Genomic DNA, 21,292 nt, shown 5'->3' on the forward strand with positions numbered 1-21,292 from the left:
CATGCTTGCCATGAAGGAATTCCCATAGCCAAAGGACATCCGTAGCAGAGACTAACCCTTCTCGGTATGTTTAACGTTGTCCATGCAGATACATGTTGCTTCTCTTTCTCTTTACACTTTGCCTTTTCAGGATTGGGAAATAAATGGACAGTTGCTGCACTATCTGCTACGTTTCCACATCTTTTTTTTTTTTCCCACTGACAATCACTCTATTAACTATCTAGTCTGTAGTAATGACAAGCTGGGTCATGAAGAGTTATTGTTGTGGACCTCATGTCCTTGCCCTGCTTTCTGACACAGAATTTCCATTTTCCATCATGTTGTGATTGCTGAATGTGGCTGATTTTTGGCCTGGGCTCCAGGAGCCTCTCTGACCTTGAGCAGAAGGGACACTATTGCTTCAACGTGAAATCACTGAATAAGTACAATGTGGTTATCTTCATTTAATTTCATTGCTTATCAACTAGTGATGTATCATTTAATTGTTTTCTTACTTGTAAAATTTGTAACAAATATTTCAGTTCTAGTGGCATTTTACTTGTGAAATTTTTTGTTTCTTCTTCCTTACTCTTTTTTGCCCTCACAGACTGATGTGGATCAGGTCACTATGTATTTTTTGCCTTTCTGTCTCCTTCCCCTCCAGTGCTGTCTTCTTCTGGGTGGTTGCTATCTGCTCTTTTTTCTTTTGAAGTTGTTGCCCTACTATTGTTTTAATAATGCAAAATCCCCAGTTTTCTCCTGTTCCTCATGGTTACTGCCCATTTGCTTCTCCTCTTCCATTTTCCTTGCAGCTGTGCTTTCTCTCTTTCTTCCTTTGATTTTCTGGTACTTGATATCAGCTGATACCAAACTTAGCATCAGCTCTAGGTTGCAAGAAAGACTAGCAGAGAGAAAATAGGTGCAGCAGAGGGATCAGAAACTCAGTTATCAATGTATATATTACTGTTTTTGTACTGATATTCTGTTTTCCTGACACCTTTTTACATTATACTCTCTTAGGTGCTATGATTCTGGTTTTAGTCCTATTTTTTATTTTTTGCATCATGTTAGTTTTGCTAATAGTAGCATTGGGTGTGACTTAGAATTGTAGAGATGTCAAAAGACAGAATATTGAGAGCAAGGGGGTCAGATTCATGCTTGACGTGGAACACTTTTTGGAGTCTTCTGAAATTCTGTCAGTTATGTGAGTGGAGGCCTAGAAATCAAGGGAGCGATAAATATTAAGGGAATTGCTCATTCCAAACATTTGCCCTCATGTTCTTTTTAAAACCAAGTACAGCCAGTTTTTATGTATATTTATATGAGTTTAACTGAACACTGTAATCTCACCATCTGAAAACTCAGTATATATGGTCAATGGAGAATAAAAATGACCTCTGAGTATTTTATCACTCAGACGCAAAGGGTGAACGGGCTAGGCTGCGAAGGTATTTGCCTCACCATCCTACGTTTTTTCCTGCAGTGAAACAGTGTCCGGTTTGTCAGTGGTCACTGGTGTTTTGAGGAAGGCAGCAGGAGATGCTGGAGCCAAGAGGACCTGTTTGTGCACTTGCCCAGGTTACGGCTGTTAATGATATCGAGGTTATCTCTCCTGTCTGGTGCATCCTGCTGTGCCGCTTACGAGGCAATACCCAGCAAGCGATATCCTGTTGTTTGTAGCTTCGCTTTGATGTTTATTATTTGATTTGGGAACAAGTAACACAATGGTGAGGGGCATCAAACCTGTTCCAAATATTTGACTTAATGCCTCAAATTCCATGGGACACCAGTGTGTCTTTATGCAGTGGTATAACCATATGTTGTAATAGGTACTAATAACATAACTGCCGTAATTGTCATGCCAACAGCTTGGATTACCTTTTTTTTTTGTGTCTAGTGGCTAATTAACCTTCCTTTTAATATTAGAGCTCCAGAAGCAAAGCATTCTGTTCCTCAATGAGATGGGATTGTATTGGGTTTGCACCCCTTTGTATCCTTTATAGTTGGGGGAACTGTCTTCACATTTATTAAATTGCTGATTATTTGTGTCATAAGAGAAATAGATCAGTTTCAGCACTTTAGAAATTAACAAAATCCTAATTCTGTGATTCTTAGTGCGTTTATTACTTTGTTCTCAAATCCAATTTCTACAAGCTGCTGTGCGTTATAAAGCAAGGCTTAACAAAATAGAACAACTCAAATAGGTTAAGATGCCTCTTAATAAGTTACCTATGTATGAAAAATAGGATGCAATAACTAGGCCTTTCACCTTAAACACAAAAAAAGTCAGCTTCAGTAGTAATTAACGAATGTGTAAAACATCATAAATATGCCCATGGAATGTTGGAATGGTGACCACAAGTTAGCCTGCTTTTGTACATGTCTGTGCAATAAAACACTGCTGCCAATTGTTGTAATGCTACGAAACATAAGAGCAAATACACTGCAATTCTTTTCCAGTCCTCTAGCAGAATGTAAGAGGAGAAAAATTGATAGATAAATGTTGCAAATGGAAAGCTTACAGTAAAATTTCCTACTTTTGAACACAGCTTTATATAGAAATTTATTCTCCAAGTGTCTGAGTGCCTGTTACCTGTAGTGTCCTGTTTTGTGTTTGGCTCTTTCCTTGGATTTTTCATGGCAAAGTACTGCTATTTGTTCTCAAGAAGTGAAAAACTGTATGCTACAGTAAGAACTATATTCCACTTTATATGGATGTGGCTTAACAATTATTGAATTATGTGAATCCTCTTTATTTGTAACTATATTTTGATCTAGCAAGAATTTCCAAATCATGTGCAAAGTTTATCAGAGATGCCAATATTTGCACTGTCACAAAAAAACATTGCTAATGATGGCAAGATTTGTGTATGATAAAGAAGAATTTACTGATGATCTAATGGTAATTAGAAGACAAAAGGATACTTGGATTTTGAGATAATTTTTAAAAGATAGGTAATTAAAAATGCTAAGGATTTACTCAGTTCAGCAATGATTAAAAATTTGCTGTTGCTATCATCAAAGGAAATCAGCAAGCACTTCTTCATTTTGCAAAATCACATCAGGAAAGCAGATCTGTAAATAGAGAAATTCACTCCACATTTTCAATGGGAATGCCTATCAACTTTGTACACCTCTGGCTACCAGCCCTTTTCATGCTTCCCTGTGGTAACTGCTTCTTTCTGGGTATGTCAGAGACATCTTTATACATTTCCTGCAGCCCTTCAAACAGTGTGTAAGGTCCTGCAGTGCTTCCAAAGGAAGGCACTGCAGGTGTCTTTGCACAGATTTAAGAGTACTCTTGGCACCTTCTTGTGCACTTGTGTCACCTTCTCAACCCATAAACACATATGCACACATGCGTTTGCCATTCTCATCAACCCTTCCCCGACTGAGAGCTGATGGGATAAAATGTCTTTTCCCTTTGTCCCTTGCCAGCCCCATTTCTGTTATACCTGGTGTTCCCTGGATGTGTTCTCAGACGTATTTTAACAAAGCGTTCTCAGTGTGGGTCCTGTAAAAGTTGTACCAGCAATTTTACTACAGTATTTTCATTACAAAGGACATCCTGTTTCATAATAATATATTGTATTCATTTTGAAGATGTCCTCGTGTCTTACAAGAAGCAATTCTAAAAAGGTGGTTGATGCTGTTAGTTGGTACTTTGTTTTCCTTGTAAAGTCAGCATGGTATAAAAAATTCAGTGTAAAAAATTGATTTTAAAAGATAGATTGTACCTTGATGGTACCTTGTTATTTAGTTAATGTATGCCTTCTGTGATATGGAAGCTGCAGTATATGCTATTTATGTCCTAGAAAATATTCAAAAATAATTGCTGACAAAAGCCACTTCAGAGGTTGACTCAGAGGTACATCTTGTAATCTGAATGTTAATATTCTGGATAGCTAGGCAGAGAAAACTATTGATGTAGTTTGAAGATCATGTAGAGACTAGTCAGGATTTTAGTTAGAAAAGTGGCGAGGGAGAGATTGAGATATTTGAGTTCTCCCAGCTTCACTGAAATTTTATGCTTATTGAGTGTATGAATGCATGCAATTTGTAATATTTTTGAAAAGGTGAGATTTTTTTGCTAGTCAGTTGAAAATGTTGCCTTTTATATCTCAGGAATTTATGTCTTTTCCAGAAGCAATTTGGAATCACCTTAATTTACTCTAGAATCCAGGCAGCCCCTGGTTTTACTGTGCGATCTATGACTATCTGTCATCAGCTTTATTTTTCCCCTCAAGCTTAGGTCTGTGTTACAAAGAAGCACTGATAAAAAACAGAGGCCTGATTCTTACCTCCCTTGCACGAGGTCTCTTCTGTGTGATCCGTGCAGAGGGAGTAGGAGCCGCTACCACTGAGATCAAATAATTTTCCCAGTTCAAATTAGCATGTAGATCTTGGCTTTCCACATTAATGGACCCAAGCAGGACCTCTGTATTTCCTAAAAAGAGCTCATTCTCTTACTGTGATTGCAGCCATTTTGGGAGGCAGAGAAGTGTTGAGGGTATTTTCAAATGAAATGACACTTTGTATTTTCTCAATATGTGAAATACCAAAGGTTACATTTTTTTTTACATCCAGGAGTTGTGCATTTTATTCCTCCCTAGTCCACCTGCAAAAATATTGTTTCTGTGCCCTGATCTGATATAAACTATATTGTCATAAATGAAGAAAAACAGTGTTCTTACCTCTCTGGGTTTGCAGTCAGATGATCTAGGCTGTAAACTGGAAAGTATTTTTTCTGTTGGTGGCATTGGCCAGCCTAGCAAGCTCCACGGGCATCTGTATCAGCTGCTTTGGAATTGCTTTTGATGTGATTAGGCTACTAATTAGCTGTCTCAATTCTTCTCTCCCTCCTGATGTTTTCTTTTGATTCACTTTGACTCCGAGGAGTCTGTATTCCGTCTATGTTTGTTTTTGTGTTTTGTCTAAAATCCCTAATGATAGCTTAGACTGTCCTCTTTTGGTTGAGAGTTTCTCTGTGTTGACACACATTTTTCTATTAAATGCATACATCAGGATTTTTCTCTTACAATAGCTGTTATTTTGCAAGCTGTAAACAATGTATTGTTAGTGTGCATATATACATGCATATTCATTTAAACTGTGATAAGGATCTTACAGTCTGAATGAGAATGTGCATAGTTACTTCAAAACCATCAAAACCATAGTAAATGTTTAGTACTTGAATATTTATTCACCAGATAGTAACCTCACAATTAAATTATTATGTAAAGTCAGTTAAATAACAGCAGAAGTTATTGTATTAAGGTCCACTTTGCAAGGAAACCAATGACAAGGAAACAGTGAAACACGCTAATAGATTATATGCTATAGCAATATATTGCCTTTTTATTACTTTTCCACAGGCAGCAGATTCATGTATAGTTATTACTAGCTACATTATCTGCTAGTTTTCTATCAAAAAAGATTCAGTCTATTGAATCATTAATCCAATATTTATCATTCTTATTGAAAATTCACTAGTGTTAGCTCTGTATAAAATATTGACTTAAATCTACTGGTTTTGCTAAAGATTAAAAACATATTAACCTAAAAAGCACAGTATTTCTTAGGGCATTTGAAACTAGTCATTGTGGATGTTTGAAATGACAATATTTCTATGTTGTCTGAGGAATGATTTCTTTAAAAAATCTTTAACATATAGTAAGTGACCAGTGCCATCCTGATTTGAAGATGCTGAATGTTCATCCAACTCATATTTGAAATTTTGATGTGTATTGCATTAGTTACTGAATATCAAGAATAAAATTTTTACTCATACATAGAGTGTAAAATGGGATCTTTTGTAGCAGCACACGGCCTGTTTAGAATGATATAACAGGCGCTGAATGTTCACATATCAAACAAAATGCCATCTTTCTGTAGAAAAGAGGTGTCAAAAAGTTTCTTTGTACCTTTAACGCATGTGATTATGTAGTACAAAATGCAGAGTTTGTAAAATTTCTTGAATATACAGGCAAAAAATGAATAATTCAAAACAACTCATAAGTTCTACATTCTATTGTATCTTTTATAACGCAGGCAGAAGATAGCATTGTGTTCCCAGTAGAGCTGAATTTGCACAAGTTACACCTCTGAAAATGCCAGATGGTCTATGGTCTACTTTTGAGAGCTGTCACATATGTAAAGATTTGAAAAAAGAAAGACAGCTGAATGAGAGCAGTGGATCATTAAAGAGAGAGTGAGAGTCCCTGGGTATCACTGTGTTTTAAGAAGCGTTGTGTCGTTCCCCATATTACACCTTTTTTTTTAAGATATACACAACCTTTAAAAAATAAGGTAAAAATATTTCTGTTTTAAACTGAGTGGTTGTGGCTTAATCTTGGAACTGTCAATTGCTTTTGTTCTTTATGCTAGAATGCGGTCATATGGTTCCTAATTGGTTTCAAGTGTGTTTTAACCATAAGATTCAAGTCTCCCTAGTGCAAAATTATCAATAAAGTTAAAATAAATTTAAATTGAGATAACTAATCCATTTGGGGTTTTATTCCATTTTGATTTGACCTGTGTATCACATGTGAATACTGTAAAGCCAGTCAGCTAAAAAGTTGTATGTTAATGCTAAAAGTCTGAAGTAAGAGTACTTTGGGAACAAGATTATTTAATAAAAAAAAAAAAAACAAACCAAAAAAAAAAAAAAAAAAAAAAAAACAAACAAAAAAAAACCCAAAAAACCAAAAAGCAACAACAAAAAAACACACACAAAAAAAAAACCACCAAAACTCCCAAGCTCTCAAAACTCAAAAAATCTTTAGTAGAAATAATAATAATAACATACTATTTAGATTCCCCAAGACTTTCCATTCACCCACAGTTTGATAGAAATGCAGCTCATTTTGAAGATTGAATTTTAGATAATTTGTCAAGTTATTGTATTGTAGTAAAGCACCAAAAATATACAAACAATTGTAAGCTTCAACAACCAATTTAGCTAGCTTGAAAAAGGTCATAACTGTCAGTTTCAGAAACTTGAGTGTCCAGACATACAGAATTTTTAGTGTAGTCTATTGCTTTTATTTACTGAGGCCAGTTAACCCCTCCCCAGTAATTCTAGGTTATTGGTGCAACTGTACCACTCCACAGTTGGGAATCATAAGCAGCACAGTATGAGGAAACATTGTTACATGGAATGTGAAAAATGCCATTCCTTAATAGTACAATCTACATTTGAGTGGGATAATGACAATAAAGCTATGGGGAGTTGTGGGTATGAACAATGAATTCCAGAGGGTAAAATTTTGATTCCTGATGTTGCCAAAGATTTTAGTTTTAACTGTGGTTAGGTCTACAATGACTATTTTTAAAATGGAAGAAATACTTTTTGATTTTTAATAAAACTATTTTTACACATACATAGAAAGATGACCTACACAAAGGGTTCTTGGTAGTATACTTTTAATGAATCCTGTTCAGGTAGGAGAAAACTTCCTAAAAATTTGTTTTGGGGCCTTTACAAAAGTCTGGAAATGTTAACAAGATAAATGCTACAGATTGAATTTGAGTGAAGAAAGTGCTTTGCTTATGCTTCTGTTCATAGGTTTTGCAAACACTAATACAAAGTTGAAAGGAGAAACAGTTTCACTATTGCCATTGAAAAACTTTGGGCAAAAGTTTGGCCAACTTTTGGCTTGGAGGTTCGTGAGTAGTTACTGCTGGTAATGGAAGGGAATGATCTTTTGTATTCCCTGCAACATCTTTGGGGAGGCTAAAACATAAATGTTTCCCCTAGCCCTCCCTTTCTTTCCTGCAACACAGAATTATCACTTTTGCCAAGTAGGTTGAATCAGGGTTGCTCTGACCTACATAGATGTGGGCAGTCTAGCATATCTTCTTAAAATCTTAGTTGCTGTGACTAAAAGAATCAAATGACAAGAAAAAATGAACAAGTTGATATTTAAACTATTATGAAAAGTATCCCTTTTGCCTGTGATTGTGACTAGGATTTAAAGTTTAAGATTTATCTGAAGCTTAATCTGCATGAGTGTCGTGGTTTAACCTCAGCTAGCAATTAAGCACCACACAGCCACTCACACACTCCTCCTCCTGTGTTGAGAGGGAGGAGATAATCGGAAGAGTAAAACTGAGAAAACTCGTGGGTTGAGATAAAGACAGTCTAACATGTAAAACAAAAGCCACGCACACAAGCAAAACAAACCAAGGAATTCATTCACCACTTCCCGTGGGCAGGCAGGTGCTCAGCCATCTCCAGGACAGCCAGAGCTTCATCACGCGTAATGGTGACTTGGGAAGACAAACACCATCACTCCAAACATCCCCCCTTCCTTCTTATTCCCCCAGATATATATGCTGAGCATAACATCATGTTGTCTGGGATACCCCTTTGGTCAGTTGGGGTCAGCTGTCCCGGCTGTGCCCCCTCCCAACTCCTTGTGCCCCCCCGGCCTGCTCGCTGGTGGGCTGGGGTCAGGGGCAGAAAAGGCCTTGGCTCTGTGTTATCAGCACTGTTTTCAGCACAGATCCAAAACATAGCCCCCTATGAGCTACTGTGAAGAAAATTAACTCTATCCCAGCCAAAACCAGCACTACAAGTTTATGATAGTTGAAGGAAGCAGTCTGAGAATGATATCAGTGTCCTTGAAAAAGTGAAGCACTAATGGTTTGTTAGGCAAGTTCAGAACTGAGTCTTTTTAGACACTGTGTTGGTCTGTGTGTCTCAGTAGTATCTGTCCAAAAGTTTGGTCAGTTGTACCTGAAGTGATCAGTGGAGATGTTTCTTTTAGAAGGTAGCTATAATTATCTATACATATTGTTATCTTGGACACAGCGTAATCTACATGCAAAGCTATATTGTGTAATCATGTGAAAATGGATGTGAATCACCTGAAAAGAGAATGAACTGTAGCACTGTTTTTCTTTACTGCTGGCAATGTCTAATCTCTCGTCAGTTGAGTGTTCAGTAGAATCTGGGCTTTTTCTTTGACATTAGATTTATAAATAGTTGAAGATTGGACTGTCTGAAAACCTCTTTATGTCCAAGTATGATACAGTAGTGTTTTGATTAGGAGAGGTGATTGTGCTGATGCTTTTTGATTATGAAATCCTGTTGTGTTACTATGTGTATAGTTTAATTAGTTTTCAAAGAAAGTCTGCATTTTTTTTTTCCTAAAGAATCTTAATTGGAAACACTTTTTTATTACAAAGCTTTATATAAAAAAAAAAAAAAGGCATCCTTTCTTTGCATACAGACTTCAAATTCATAGACAATGTATTTTCCATATTATTAAAAATATGCTCCTTTGTGATACGGTAGTTGAACAAAAAATGGTCAAGTTTCATGTCTTTTCATTAGAATGGGTTTATAACATGTACTCTTGGAATCTTAACCAGACCACTGCAGATTCCTGCCTTGACAGTTTTTGTATTTTTTTCCTTTGACTATCTCAGTTTGTTGCCATTAAAGCCCTAACTGGCCCATTACTGCCATTTTTAAAATTGTGATTCTGAATTGAGGAATATGGAGGGGGGAACTCTGGCTTGCCACAGATGTGCGGTATTTAAATGCGTGTTCCTTCTGGTTATTGAATCACCTTCTCCACAAAACCAGGTTTTGATTGGTTTTGTTCATCCCAGCAATCCACAGCCTTTTTGAATTTAAACTCGAAGTGTTGTTAGTTACCTGGGTATTCCTATTCTCTAATATACTGATCTGTGGTGACTAAGTGTTGGGGGCCACCTACCATGTCACTCAGGTTATTTTCTGAAGACTGGCACTTTAGCCAACCTACAGTTTCACATCTGTTTCTACAGTCTGTATCTTCCCTCACATACTTTTTTCTCTCATTCTGTTATATTTCCTTCACTCCTCATTTGCCTCCCTTAACTCAAGTTTATCTCAGTTTTGCTAATTTTTCTCCCATTCTTGATTTTTTCCTTCAAATTCCTTGCCTTATTTTCTGTGTAATCCACAGAGCCTTGCAAACCTTCTGTGAAGTGCCAAATGGGGAACCTCATGCAGACATGAGGCACTTTGTGAATGCTTAATAATTATTTTTAATCTTGAGATATTTTTTATTTTCTTGTTTTGGTGGGGGAATGTTAACTTTTCAGTCTATTCTTTGATCAATAAGAACAATAAAAGTTGCATTCCTGGTCTAGCCTAAAATGCTGCGTTATCAATTTACAATTTAAATTAACCCTTTCTTTCTTTCATTTTAAGCACAACCTCAACGTTTGCCCCAGCCAAATACTTCAGCACTGGAAAGGGGTGAGGAAGAAAGTGGCAAAATCCAAAATGGCCATGCAGGTCTGAGGAATGGAAGTGGTATTCAAAACGGGGTCAAGCATGCACCTGCAGACAACAGAAAACTTTCGGCTCCTGTTTCAGAAAAAATGCACAGAAAAATTCAGTCTACCTTGTCTGTCAACAGCAACAGCAGCAAGAAGAGTAAAATAAGCTCTGCGTTTTCTCAAAAGCCAGGTACTTCACCTGAAGGTAAGAAGAAATTCTTATTAAAAACCCCCAAACTGAATAAAGACTAGCCAAACCCCATTCTCACTAATAATTAGACAATCAACTGAAAATAATTGAAGGGCATGACTCATGCTCCAGAAGCAAATAGAAATCATTATGATAAAACACAAGTTACTTCCCCAAAGGAAAATATTAAGTATTTGAAGGAAATTGAAGCAATGGGAGATTTCTTGCTTTCAAACATTTGACCAACATAGTCTGATAATGTTTTAGTCTCTCTAGTTAGTATCCTGAACAGATAGAAACTCCTGTCAACATGTATACACCAGAAAAACTTGTTAAAGCACTAGTTTAAAGCATAGTATATACTTAAATCCAGTAATAGCATGCTCTATGAGGGTAGAACTTGCTTTTGAAAATCTTCTGTTAGCAGATATTCTGACTAGCCATGAGGTCTGAACACTAGATAATAAACTTTGGCCCTGTACTTCAATGTTTAAGATGCCTTATACTATATTTGAGCTGTAAATAATTTGCATGAAAAAGCTTCATACTCCCTATGCACAGCTTAAATAAGCCAAAGTAAATAGTTTCTTTTATGTTTTAGCTGTGTGTGTATTTTCACCGCTTGCAATTACTTTAGTGGTCCCAGAGTTCCTGAGCCTCTCCTCAATCCGCTGCCTTCCCATTAACAGTAGTATACTTGAGGGGCTTTGCTCCTGCCCATTACAAGAAGGATGCAGAGGCTTTATAAATTTTATGGGTTTGAGGCAGGCATAAATGTTACTGGTTGAAAAAACTCTGGGGTGTGGGTACAGACACAGATTCTTAGAGAAATGTGAGACAGTACTGTTCAGTGAAATGGGGAGGATTCTCAGCCTAGATGAAAGGAATAGGGATCAGAAGGACTGCACGTAGTGGCCTGAATGAAGCCTACTGATGTCAGTGGAGTGACTTCTCTTGACTTCAACTACTTCAGTCAAACTTACTCAGTGAATCTGTGTAGTAATATCAAGAATAGTTTCACTCAGACTGTGTCATGGGCTGGTCCTCCTTGCTATGGTTTATTTTCATATTTATCTTCAAGAACCTACTGTTATTTTTCTGTGGCACTTTCTGTCCTCTAATATTTCTTTCCAAAATCAAAATTTCATACTTCCTATATTCCCCTTATCTTTTCTGTTATGTGAAATCCAGTTCATTCTCCAGACTGATATTTTACTTCTATATTGTTCCTTTGTACAATATCAAAAAAACTAAGTCAAGAGACCTAGATCTGTTCACATGACTGGTACAAAGTGCAGGTGTCTGAATTTAAGAAATTCAACCTCTGAAAAAAATTGTAGAGTTTTAAAGAGACAGTGCCTGCCCTGTTCATGCCCCTGTACAATTATTTATGGCAAACACTTCTTTTTTTCTTCTAAAACTATATTGTAATAAATAGTCAGTGGGATTTTTTGTTTATTTTTAATAACCTTGGCAATGATTATGTCAAATTACTGAATGATTGAGAAGAAAATTAGTAAGATACCTTCAGATTTATATACAATTAGAAATGTTGATATTTTTAAAAGTATGTCTGATTAGAATATAGATAATTACATTGTGTTGTCACACTGTCTGACTTACATACTTTCAAAGTACAGAAATACAGGGTAACCCTTACTGTCACATGTAGTTTCTTGAGTTATCTAATCACTAAAATTATATATATTTGATGTTATACATCTAACCTTGTAATGTTCTCATTTTGAATGTGGGAACTTGGATATACACTCCGAATAGCTTTAGGTGCACTGCTAATGTCTGCTGTTGTAAGTTTTCTGGTAACGAGTTTGAATGAAGCACAAGTTTAATTGTGGAATGATTAAGGTGTATCTAGGGTATTGTGATATGCCTATTAGGGAATATTTGTTTTAAAAAATAATTTTATATTTTTGAAATTTATTTTGCTTTACAGTTTTCTGGCAGACGTACTTTATATTTGTGTCTACACATCTGTATGCATACGTGTACAAGCCTTCTGACAATTTCTTCAGCTTTTCAGTAATTTATCCTGTGGGGCTGCATGGGGGAACTATAGCCTATAAGTAATATTCTGATCAAGTTGTTACCTTGCAGGAATTATCAATATATACTTAATTTGTTCTGTCATCCCTCAGTTTTTTTATAAGATGCACAATCAGACACTCTGGCAATGATCAGTGGAAATATCTAAAATAACCCATAGAAGAGATCACTATATCTCTGTTACAACTCCTGTCCAGAGGAGGCCAGGAAGATGGTCAGGGGGCTGGAGCACCTCCCTCATGAGGACAGGCTGAGCGAGTTGGGGTTGTTCAGCCTGGAGAAGAGAAGGCTCCGGGGAGACCTTAGAGCAGCCTGCCAGTACTTACAGGGGGCTCCAGGAAAGATGAGGAGGCACTCTTTATCAGGGAGTGTAGTGATGGGATGAGTGGTAACAGTTTTAAACTGAAAGAGGGTAGATTTAGATTAGCTATAAGGAAGAAATTCTTTACTGTGAGGGTGATGAGGCACTGGAACAGGTCACCCAGAGAAGCTGTGGCTGCCCCCTCCCTGGAAGTGGTCAAGGCCAGGTTGGACGGGGCTTTGAGCAACCTGGTCTGGTGGAAGGTGTCCCTGCCCATGACAGGGGGGTTGGAACTAGATAACCTTTAATAATTGTGCTTATTCATTTAAGCAATGTTAACTTCTTATGACTACTTATGGAAGGCTACACTTTAAAAACTTCATGCAATTATCCAGGTTATTTGTTCAAATGAGTTTAATTACATTTAAACCAGCAATAGATATACTTGATGAATACATCTAACTGTACAAAGCCAGAAGAATACACTAGTAAGCCTTGAAACTGAGGATTGCATAAACACGCTTTCAAAATGATATACACAAATTTGAACCTAACTTCTACAGCTTCTTTCTATTATGAATCATACTTCTGTGGGAAAAGAGACATTTTTGTGAGCAGTTGTCTCCTCTGATCCAATTCTTTCTGTAGAAGGTTTACAGGAAGATGGAAAAGATAGGAAACTATTGGAAATTATTTGCAATGTTGCTTAACTACTTGGGTTTGCTTTAACTTGTACCATGTTAACCTCATAAGCTATTGGTTACTGCTGAAGTGTTGCTGTGTTTAAGTTTACTTGAGGGTATGCATTTGTGTTTGTACACATATATGCAGTATAATAATATAACTTGTATGCAGTTTCTTATGCAACCTTATGCAGAAAGAGACAAATTATATTATTTTTTGTACTGTGAGTATTGCATAATCAATCACCCAAATTAACTCAGCTACTTCAGTTTACTACAGTGTCCAGATAATTGTAGTAGAAAGAAATACAGGTAAAACTGTATGCTTTCAGATATTCCAATTCACTTTAATTTTGCTATTCCTTATGTATGACATTGGATTTTATAATCTAATTTATAGCTTTTTTTTTTTTTTTTTTTTAATCTGAAAATATATACCATGTATTTTTAGTTCATCTACCTTGTCTTTCACTACAAGTGCTCAGCTCTATTGCCAGTCAGGAGAGTAACTGGTTTTAAGTGAAGCAAAGAGTGGCCAGAGGAAAAAATAGGTTATGCCCTCAGAAGGAAGAAAAGTGAAAATTCTGGTCATCAAGCTGAGTTTAGACTATAAAAAATGTAGTTTTCACTTTGTCTTATTCCCTCCGAAAAGCAGCATTCTTCGTTTCTCCTTAAAAGATATGATTATTTCTGGAGCACCACGCCTATTTGTAATGCAAAATAAGTCCAGGTCTGGTAGTTATTTTTCTTTAGAATATCTTACCTATTGATGGAACAGAAAACCTGGTAGTGCTGGAAACAGGATAAAATCAAGAAACATCCAGGCTTGCCACCCATCCTGTGCAGGAGCATGTTTGGATTTATGCTTATTCAAAAGGTTAGCAAACGAAGCATGCTGCTTCATACACTACGGACTTCAGTATATGTACCAGAAACCTAAATGAAGTCCAGTATTATTTTACTGATGATACCACATCTTCCAGTGAAGATCAGTACTGCTCTTGTTGATCTCCAAAGTACTAGAGAGCCCTAATGCAAGCTATAAAGCCCCTCAGTCCCCCAACCCACCAAAATTCCCCCACCATTGTTAACAACTCTTTTATTGATTGTTCCCACTGCAGACTCCACTTGCACTGTAGATCACATCTTGTGAACTTTCGGAATTGAAGTTGCATTGGAAGTGCTTAAAACGTAACAGACATTTGGGTAACGGCATAAAAGCTTTAAAAATTGCCTTTTTAAATGAGCCTGTAGTGTATGGAGTTGTGTCATCACTCCAGAATATGCTGTTTAGAAATACTTTCACATCCAGTGAGGCTTAGGAGGGTGTGAGTGCACTCACCAGCTCTGCTCTTCCTCTGCATCTATCATTAATCCACGTTGTCCTTGAAGAAATCTTACTCAGATCCATAGTTCACACTACAAAAAAACAAAGGAATTACGAAATAGTGGGAGTCTCTCTTAAAAAAGCAGTTTTTAAACACTGTTTCAGTTCTAAAAATTTTTCAAAGGGACTGGATAGGTTTCAGTGCATATTGGAAGTAAAAGATTTTTTTTTTTATTCAAAGATATTTTAATAATATTTTAAATTATTGATGTCAGAGGTGTCAAAATTCTTCCAAAACTCTGGTAGGCAGACGACTAGAAAAGAGAATTGTCACTCTCTTGTACATGTTATGTGTAGTGCAGAGAAACACCTTGGAAACCTGAAAAAACAATTGTAAATGGATAAAAAGAATGCAGTCTAGCTGCTGTGTTTGGAAGCAGTGGTTCTTGTCCAAAGCAACTTAGAGAGGGGAGGAGGTCTAAAGGGGACAGCAATAAAGCAGCTGAACACTAAATCTAGATGTTAGGAAATGTAGGAAAATGGTAACTCAATTACATACATAAGTGCATCAGAGTAGTGGAAGGTAAGTAGTAATGACATATGCAGAGTTGGAGGAGGAAAGGGAAGAAGAAACTGGGCAGTGGGAGGAATGGGAGAGGAATTTAATTAAGGGAGTGGAGGGGGGAAACAAAGTAGGCACTAATTATTTTGTAAAAACTAAACTAAGTTTTCTTACCAAAACCTTATGAAGTTTGGGTGTTATGCATTTTTTTAATCAGAGCAATCATTTATTAAAAGTTCATGATGGAGAGAAGAAATGCAGGTTTTTAATACAGTTTTGAAGTGGAGCTCTTGCTTCTGGTCAAGTTGCTGTGACCTCACAAGTTACTACGTTTGTCAGGGTAGCTCCCATAACTCCAGTAACTTGTGATAATTTGAGTTTAGGGTGGTACTTCACATATTCAAAGTCTGAGAGCACATGCACTTGCTGTATCCATCTGGAAATGGGAGCTTGTTAGACTGTGGTGAGCGGATCATGAGACTGCATCCTATATGAGATCTTCACTTTATTCCTTCCCAGGCTCTCTAAACCAGAGAGGCACTAGAAGGCATCCTTCTTTCCAAGGTTTTTTTTCAAGATAGGTCTTAGGAAGTGTAAGAAGGCTAGATGCAGGAGTGAGATAGATAAAGAAAGACTGCAGCATGGGAGTGAGGCTCTGGGGAAGGACAGGCAATGTCAGCTTGCTGCCAGATTTGAGTTACCACTTGTGCTTTTCCTGGAGCAAGGCCTGAAGCAACCTTCCTCAACCTTCTGGACTGTGTGTCGTGTGCTACTGAACTTAGAGATGTGGTGAACAATCTCCCCCAATGTGTGGGTATTTTTAAATCCAAGTGCTTAAAATTCAACATTTCAGGGTGGGTGCATTTGAATGAGACTTTTTTTCCCTCTTCTTTTTTAGTATAATGCAACTTCATCTGTCCTAGATGTTGAATCCAAGCATGGGATTGGTGGGCACTATTTAACTCATGCTGCTGACTACATTAATTTATGAGAGTATCCCAAGTGATATTGATAACTGAAGACAAAGCAAGTCCACCAAATAGCCTTTGTGTTAAGCCAGGGTCTTAAGAATCAGTAGGTGCATATACATGGAAAGTAGTGAGTAGTTCTCTTTGCAGGGCAGCAGACCTCTGAAATAGAAGCATCTTACTTTGGTTTACATAATTTTGTATAAACTGAAAAATAGTTATCAGTCAACTTTATTTTCCTTTTGGGCATATAATTTTGAATAGGATTTTTTTTTCCCCTCTTGAGTGCCCCAAGAGCAGCAGTAAGTTTTCTTTTATATACTGTTCTACCATTGGATTGGTATTATTTACAGAAATTTGTTATGAGTATGGATTATACCATGAATAGCCTAACACTGGAGAAATATCTGCTGGCTATCTCTCTCTCCTTTTTTAAAAAAGAACATACACATACTTCTGAAATCCATCCCATAGTACTAAGTAGCATTTAGGCAGCTACTTAGTATCCTGTAAATCTCTCTATTCGGGCCAAAATTCCCATTGTTATAATTTAAACATTGATTCAAAGTGGATTTGTGTCAGAGCAAAGTGCTAAACAGAGGTTTTTTTATTAAGACACCGTTGTATCAGATCGTGGTTGTCAATCAGGCAGTGGGCAAATAACATATGGTCAAACCTGTGATTCGTAAGAAGGCACTTTGAAGAGTGGTGTATTTTAATCATTGTTTATATTTTTGTGTGCATAGAAGTCTTGGGAAGTGATTTACATATTGTATAATAGGAGTGAGTGGAAAACAGGTCCTCTGATGAAAAAAGGTCTTTCCGCAGTGTCCATTTTATAAGGTTGTGGTCTAGCTAGCACCTAACTAGCCTCAGTATTTGCAGTGGTGAGCAAAGGCAATGAAAGCTTCATATTCTAAGGAAACCTTAGATACTGGAAATTGCCATGATTCTTAGTATATCTGTATGTTTGGCCTGGATCATTTTACTCCTGAGGTTCTGTGTGTATCGAGAATTTAGAATATAGCCTTTGATGAAAGTTTCCACATGTTTTGCAGTGTAATTTGCCTGTTCAGGCAACATTTTAATTTTCTGGTTCAACAGAGATGGTAGTTTTCTATTTTAAAATGCTGAAACATCATGTATACGATGCTTTGTAACTGTATTTCCCCCTGTCTAAATAAATGTAACTCTATTATCTAAAGATACCTATACTCCATGCGACATGTCAGTTTGTTCTTTCTGCATTTCTTCCTTTTCCATGAGCATTTTCCTGGGTGCAGTGAGTTTTTTTTCTGGAAGGAGATGGGTGGCCGAGGCTGCACACGAGCATTGCAGGAACGGTGGCAGGATGGCGCGCGTGCTGCCGCTTGCTAAGTTTACACCCCAGCTCTGTGCGAGGCACACCTTTAACAGACTCGTGCCGGGGTGTTTTCTCGCCGGCTGGCTGGCTGGGGGCTGTCCCCACCGCCGGCGCTGCGTGTTGGTCCCCGCCGGGCTGCGGGGCGCCTGTAGCACCTGCTGCGGCTTCTGTTCAGGGCTCTGCGGGGGCCCGAGTAAACCCCCGCTGAGGACCTCAGCTGCCACTTTGATTGAGGTTCTGCCCTTTTTGGTTCTTGCAGTGAGACAGCAGAGTGCCTGGAGATTTGTTTTGAGTTGTCTGAATTCGGTGAATATAGTTAGTAAGAAGCTGACCAAGGTCACCATCCTGTAAGTGAGCTTATTTACCGTGGCAGACATGAAAACCTTTTATCATATGTGACCTGCCTGCTTGGTATGAAAGCTTATTGGGTCAGTTTGTGACAGGTTAGTGTCAAACATTACAAAAGCAGCACAGATCAGCTTGCGTGTGTGTTTCTCTGTACATTTTCCAGTTTAACTTTTGTGTCCCTTGCACAGTTTTGATGGTCAATAGTTCTCTGTTTCTTAAGCAGAGCCGCACCTTTTCCTAAAAATTAAGAGGAGGTGATAAAAGGGAAGTTGAAACAAAAGAAATATATATTTCAGTATTTAAAAGGAATTGGATATTGGGTTAATACCTGTATGCAAAATTTTAGAAGTGCTGTGCATATGCAAATGTTTAAAGACATGAACAAAAGTTAAAGTTGTTTTACTGTTGATAGTGTTTCTTTTCCTTAAATGAGCATAGCTGTTACAACTGGGATACAGAGTGGGGCCCTCTGGGCTTTGAATAGCAGTGTGTAAACAGTTTTAAGGGATTTTAGGCTATTTCTTGTCTGGATATTGTCTGTGGTAACATTTATAACCCAGTTAAAGTAGTTGTTACATGTACTGTATACACTCTTCAGTTAAATCAGCACAAAGTAGCTGGATGTGTGTGTATGATATAAGCAGCAAAAACTTGAATAAGTTGGCTGGGTTTCTATTTGACTTGGCCTTGTTTAACAGTTTTGATGAAGTTCCCTAACAAATCTGTAACTTTTGGGTATGTGCCAAAGGACTAAGGAAATAGCTTGACTTACATCGGTGTTTAAAAATGCTGCATGGGATGACCCTTTAAACTTCAGGTCTAACTTTCATCCCAGGCAAAATGAAAGGATCACTGAAGAGAAGCTTGAGTCTGAAAGCTCATCTTTTTTCCCCAAGTGTGAGTTAGTCTAATAAAATAGACTTTTACTGCCTACAGACCAAGCCTATCATAATTTATGCCATTTGGCATAGTATTTGGGAGCTTGGGTCATAGTTAACAAATGTGATACTGTGCTTTGATGAAATCAAATGCATTTGATAAAGGAACTATGGCAGTTGTTGTGGTTTAGGTTTCTTTTTTTTTAATAAAGTGTACCTCTGTACAGTGTTTGACACCCCACATCCTCACTTCTGTGTAGTGCTGATCTGTAGTGCAGCATTTCTCCATTAATTAGAGAAAAGTGTAATAGAAGAATTGAAAAGCAATGGAAGTTTGAGACTGGTGTTAGTGTAGTGTGGAAGTCCTAAGGAAAAACTTATCGTCGTTAATGGGGGACTTACATAATGAGACAGATTAGTTTCTTCTTTCTTTGTGAAAGTGTTTGATGAAAACTTAAACCCCAAGAAACTTGAGAGTTAACTATTTATAAGCAGTACTTCATCATGAACATCAAGGCAGATGAAGTTTGGTCCTTGATAAAGGCACAGTCCTAATTCTTAATTGCATTTGTATATCTAATGGGAAAAGAAGGATGAAAAATCAACTAATTCTCAAACAGAAATAAAGAGTGTAAAGAAATAGATCATTTTAAGCTAGCATCTCTTTACAGTAATACAGAGTCATAACTGATGTTACTATGTCATTTCTTTATCAGAAAAGGCTAAAATATATTAAAAGATTACAGAAAACATGTTGTCAGACATTCAGATCATAACATTTACTTTTTAATCCAAATTCTTCCCAAATATATAAATTAAGTTTAGTTCCAGTTGGATTAATGCATTCCACTACTCACTCATCTGCAAAAATTATTAGAATTTTGATGTGATAAGGTCAAAGTGTGGAAGTTAAGTATAGTCTTTAATCTTAACATGTTAAAATACTTTTAAAATTTAAAATAATCTGTAATTTAAAGTAGTCTTTTTGGTTTTGGAAGCAAGAAAGAATTATTAGAAAGTCTTGTGCAAGTAGTGAAATATATTTAGTGGTCTCCAATATGGTAATGAAAAACTTGAGGTCATCTCTTTTGGAGTGAGCTTTATATATAGCATCTTCTTCACAGCTGGATTCCACTGATCATGACACCCTGCAACAGCAACCAAAGAAAGTGAGTTTTAGCTGTATTTTCTATGGAACTGACAGGTTGCTGTAGGAATATGGGTACTATAGAAGGATGTGTGAATTTTGTGTAGCGTGTAGATTTGTTATTATTAGAAAAAAAAACAACTGTGGCTGTATCTTTTCCTTTTCCTTATAAGTACAGCTGTAGATAAGAAGTACGAGACATACATGGAAGAAATTATTCTTCCACCTATTTTATCTAAACGCATTACAGACCTTTAGAGTCATGATTCTGAATTCAGCAGGTTAGGTAGGACTAGGTAACAGCATGCTTTGTCATGTGTTAAATAATTGCTGTCTGGGTAGCTATTAAAAGTCAATAACATGAAGAATATAAAAGCATGATTATTTCAGGTTTGTCCTTGAAATGTGGATCAAAGTTTATGTTCATTGTTCAAATGAGTCATTGCTTGAGTGAAGAGAGCCATACAGGGTATCTCTACTTTATGTTAAGTGTTTGTGTAGGTTAAGTAAAATTGTTATATAAAGATTTTCTGAATGGTAAATTAGTTTTGCCATCTGGGGAGGGAGAAGGAAATAAAAATAAACAGTAGGTAAATAAATCCTTTTATCATTTCAGTCAGTGAAGAATATATGGAAAGAAAGCCCCTCCACAGAATTTCCATCATAGCATTAATGGCCAAAATTTCTGTGTCTTGGACCATTTTTGATAGCTTTTACCTTTGAAATACCTTTATTTAAAGCAACACAGCCTCTTCTTGTAAGTGTTGATTTAGTGTATTTGTATATTATGAGGGAAAAGTTCTTTTGTGGGTCCACGAAGTGCTTTTTCAGTGCAGTCCATTTTGTTTAACCTATGACCTCTGTCTCTTGCCCATCAATAAATATGTATATTATAATTTATGTGAATATTGATTTCTGTCCCTGTAATTTTACATATCGCTGCATGAAGCAAGCAAGATTTGTTTGAGCATCTCATTTTCAGTATTGATAAATATAATGTTTTATTACGGTGTTTTGTTTAAAAAAAAATTGTAGAACAAAATTTGTTGTTGTATTAGTGTCTTGCAGCTGTGTTTTAAAGATGCAAAATAGTAAAAAACCTTGGCTTCTCAAATATGAAGGCTTCTTAGATAGAACTCTTGGCTTCTTTATCGTTTTCCTTCATATTAAAAGAAAATCTGAAAGGAGATTGTACCTGAACAAA

General features: G+C 36.8%; 1 protein-coding gene across 5 annotated transcripts in view; it reads left to right on the forward strand.

Moving 5' to 3' along the window:
• The window catches only part of MDFIC (MyoD family inhibitor domain containing), a 51,601-nt gene that overhangs the window by 24,516 nt on the left and 5,793 nt on the right, over window positions 1-21,292 (forward strand). For all 5 annotated transcript variants that reach the window (XM_042792114.1, XM_032998763.2, XM_032998761.2 and 2 more), the window contains one exon: window positions 10,187-10,462. In XM_042792114.1, coding sequence (XP_042648048.1) covers window positions 10,187-10,462 — 276 coding nt within the window. The remainder of the gene's footprint in view (window positions 1-10,186; window positions 10,463-21,292) is intronic.

Source organism: Tyto alba, unplaced genomic scaffold (assembly GCF_018691265.1).
Source record: "Tyto alba isolate M040663 unplaced genomic scaffold, T.alba_DEE_v4.0 Super-Scaffold_2, whole genome shotgun sequence".
NCBI classification, from domain to species: Eukaryota; Metazoa; Chordata; class Aves; order Strigiformes; family Tytonidae; genus Tyto; species Tyto alba.